Here is a 4,133-nt window from a genome sequence, read left to right as displayed (position 1 = left end):
ATTGAACCACAAACTTAATCAAAAACCTTCTTATTGGACTTTGAGGACAAGATCAAACCATCCCTATTGAAATCCAGTAGTCGGGTTACTATACACTATGCAACTACCAAAGAAAATGACATTAAAGATTGACTAGATGTAAAATTACAAATCATTTGCTGATCTTTTTTCTTATAATCTTTCAGAATATGCCTATATTAAATAGAATCAAGCTAGGTTTTTACCTCACGCAGCATTGGCGATCTCCCCCAAATGGGACGACCCTGGACTACGCCTATCTCCAAACTCCCCTCGCTCAACACCTGCACACAACCTGGTCAACGCAATCACAAAATAACTTGCATAGTGGAAATAACTCAAAACATAATGAACACAGTATCTGGGGTAACAAGTAGCTTTATTGATCTTGAACAATGGCCTCTGGCTCGGTCTACATCAATCTCAACTATGTTTTTGATCACTACCCGAGTACCATCCCTAGCACCCAATACAAGTTCCCACCCCTAGATATGCACCCACTCTTAGAACACTGGCACACTCCACATGCACCTCACCCTATTGGCTATTACTCCTCACGTAGATTCCACACCCCCAACACCCCATGTCATTGGAACTTGCCGAGGCAACCCTGGCTCAGGTTGAGCCCGATTGACTTACACGAAAAAGACCCAGACCCCACCCACTATAGGGGACCCAAGTCACACTGCATATTGCACTTCACTATCACTACACTGCTTTACATCACAACTCTACACTCTCTGAACTCTCTACTCTTTGAATGTTGTTGTGTGCCTCCTTGCATTTCTGCACCATGAAACTTCACCTAGTGAACTCAAAGCAATCGCATGTAGAACGTTCATCTCAGAATGGTCGGGGTACTCTTCTTCCCTTATAATAGCTATTAGTGCAACATCGACTCCGCATTAGAAATTTTTCGTACGGTCAAAAACTCCCTTAAAGACCTTTGTCTCAACCCAAAAGTAGCCCTTCCCCTTATGCGAATCACCCACCCCTTATATCCTCCCCCACTTAAAATAGGCGACCTCCCTGATGCTGGCAACACTTCCTACACAATGCTACAGAGGTACCCAACTCCAAGCTAGATGACTAAAGAGGTAGACTAGAGTCTCTGTTTAGAAACTCCAACACTTTGTCTTCATACTTCAACATGTTCTTAGCTTGTTCCCAGATTGCTTCTGCCCTGGTCTGGCCTTGCCATTGAACTAAGAATTCCCTCCACTTTCTGTTACCATATCCCTGATCTCTAACAACAATCACCTCCTCCACCTGCAACCCTGGTTTATCCTTAACAAATGTTGGTCCTCGTATTGGAACATTCCTGTTGTCGTCCTCCTTATCCTGATGATACAGATGGAGCTGGCTGACATGGAACACATTGTGAACTCTCATGTAGGCTAGCAACTTCATCTTGTATGCCACCTTTCTGACCTTTTCAACAACTGAGAATGGTCCATCATAGTGACATCCCGGTACTGTACTCAATCCTTTGGGTGGTTTGAATTGAATCAGATCCATCTTCAAAAAGACCCTATCACCAACTTTGAAATGCACACTGCTCCTCCTAGAGTCTGCATAGTGCTTCATTCTTTCAGCAGCCTTAACCAAGTTATGGCTAGCAAGATCCACCTAGTCATACCACTCCTGCAACCTTTTCCTTGCATCTGGACTCTCTCCCATGTATCCACTCAAAACTGTATGAGGAGTCAGTGGTTGCTGGCCTGTTGCCAACTCAAATGGTGAGAATTGACTCGATGCACTCTTCTGCATGTTGTAGCTAAACTGAGCTGAGTCCAATAGCCTTGGCCAATTGGATTGGTCCGACAAAACAAAGTGCCTTAGATAGTCTTCTAGAATCCCATTGATCCTTTCAGTCTATCCATCTGTCTCCGGGTGATGACTCGTCGACATGAGTAACTTTCTCCCAATTAGTTTGAATAACTCTTTCCAAAAAAGTGCTGGTGAACCTGATGTCTCGATCACTAATGATACTCAGTGGAACACCCCAATACTTCACCACATTCCTGAAAAAGTAATCTGCAACATCCTCTACTTTACATGGTGCCTTGCACGGTATAATGTGGCATACTTGGAGAATATGTCAATTACAACCATAATACTTGTATACCCATCCACATCAGGCAACCCTGTGATGAAATCCATACTTACACTTGCCCATGGTCTTACTGGCATGGGTAGCGGCTGCAACAAACCTCCTAGAGGTTTGGTCACCACCTTGTCCTACTGACAAATAAGACAACTCCTTACATACTCATCTACATCCTTTCTCATATTCTGCCAGTAGAACCCTCTTTCTAACAATGCCAGGGTCCTGTTTTGCCCTGGATGACCTACCCAAGGACTATCATGACATTCATGTAGGACTTCCTTCCTTACATTCTTCCACTTAGGAAGGTAGACTCGATCCTGGGTAAAGACCAATAACCCATCTTGAATACTGAACTTGTAAGTCCTACCCTCTAATGCTTGCTTGAACAATTCAACTGCCTGAGGATCCATTTGATATCCTTCCTTGACAATCCTCATGACTTCCTCAGATAATGTCACACGGCTAGCCCCTGGCTGAGACCCTTGATCCTCCTTAATCATAGCTAACTGTCCCTTTCGACTTAGAGCATCTGCCACCACATTCTGCTTTCCTGGATTATACAGGATCTCAAAGTCAAACTCTACTAGAAAATCCTGCCATCTGGCCTATTTCAATGTCAACTTGGCTTGAGTCTTGAAGTAAGTTGAGGAGACATTGTCTGTCTTCACAATGAACTGTGTCCTCAAGAGATAATGCCTCCACACCTTGAGACAATATATGATCCTTGTCATTTCCTTCTCATGGGTAGGATAATTCTTCTCCCTATCTTGCAACTTCCTAGACTCATATGCAATGGGATGTCCATCTTACATTAACATTCCCCCAACTACATAATCTGAAGCATCACACTGGACTTGAAATGGCCCTATGAAATTAGGTAATGCCAACACTGGTGAAGATGTGAGTTTCTCCTTCAGTCCCTCAAATGCATTCTGACACTTATTTGACCACCACCACTTTTTGTCCTTCTTCAAGAGATCTATTAAAGGGGCCACAAGCTTGGAATACCCTTCAACAAACTTCTTGTAGTAGTTTGCCAAACCTAGAAATTGCCTCACTTCATGAACATTGTTCAAAGGCTCCCAATCCCTGATTGCTCGTAGTTTCTTTGGGTCTGGACAAATCAGACCATGACCAACTACATGACCCAAGAAGTGCACCTCTTCTTGAGAAAAGGAACACTTTTCCTTCTTCATATATAGTTTATGCTCCCTGAGCAACTCAAAAACTTCTGCTAAATGTTGCTTGTGTTCCTCCATATTCTTGTTGTAGACCAAGATGTCATCCAAATACACCACCACAAACTTATCCAGTAGAGGATGGAACACATCATTCACGAGTGTGCAAAATGTTGCTGGCACATTACATAGTCCAAAGGGCATCACCATGAACTCGTATGACCCATACCTTGTCACACATGCAACCTTCTCTTCATCCCCTACAACAATCCTCACTTGATAGTAGCCCTGCTTCAAATCAAGCTTGCTGAACACCTTTTCTCTTGATAAGCGATCAAAATAATCTGCAATGAGTGGGAGGGGATACTTGTTCTTGATGGTTAACTTATTTAGAGCTATGAAGTCGATGCATAACCTCAATGTTCCATCCTTCTTCTTTTGAAACAACACAGGAGCTCTGTATGGAGAACGGGATGATCTAATATACCTCGCCTCAAGAAATTCTTCCAACTGCTTCTTAAGTTCAACCATCATAGGCCCTGACAACCAATATGGTGCCTGGGCAGGAGGCCTTGCCCCTAGTATTAACTCAATCTTATGATCTATAGCTCTTCTGATAGGGAGTTGTGCGATCAATTTGACTGGCATCAGGTCTCCAAAATCTAATATGACCTTTTCTACTTCTATTGGAATTGATGTCTCCTTGACTCCTTCTAACTCATCCCAACCACCAAGTAGTGCTGCCAACATAGGTTCTTTGTCTTTCTTTCTAGCTGCCTTCTTCATGCTCATAGCTGAAACCATTGGAGCCTTCCTAGACTGCCGCC

At 43.3% G+C, this 4,133-nt stretch overlaps 1 protein-coding gene across 1 annotated transcript; it reads right to left on the bottom strand.

Annotated features, from left to right (window-relative positions):
- Positions 1–225: 225 nt before the first annotated feature.
- On the bottom strand, positions 226–1,605 carry LOC149562981 (uncharacterized). The gene is made up of 2 exons (XM_089828048.1): positions 1,163–1,605; positions 226–313 (listed from the first exon to the last, which is right to left on the bottom strand). The coding sequence occupies exons 1-2, from the start codon at positions 1,603–1,605 to the stop codon at positions 226–228; spliced, it is 531 nt and encodes a 176-aa protein (XP_089684174.1).
- Positions 1,606–4,133: the final 2,528 nt, after the last annotated feature.

This window comes from Cupressus sempervirens, chromosome 4, assembly GCF_028749045.1.
Source record: "Cupressus sempervirens isolate cs-2001-9-10 chromosome 4, ASM2874904v1, whole genome shotgun sequence".
In the NCBI taxonomy this organism is placed as follows: Eukaryota; Viridiplantae; Streptophyta; class Pinopsida; order Cupressales; family Cupressaceae; genus Cupressus; species Cupressus sempervirens.
This window is presented reverse-complemented; position numbering and strand designations above follow the sequence as displayed.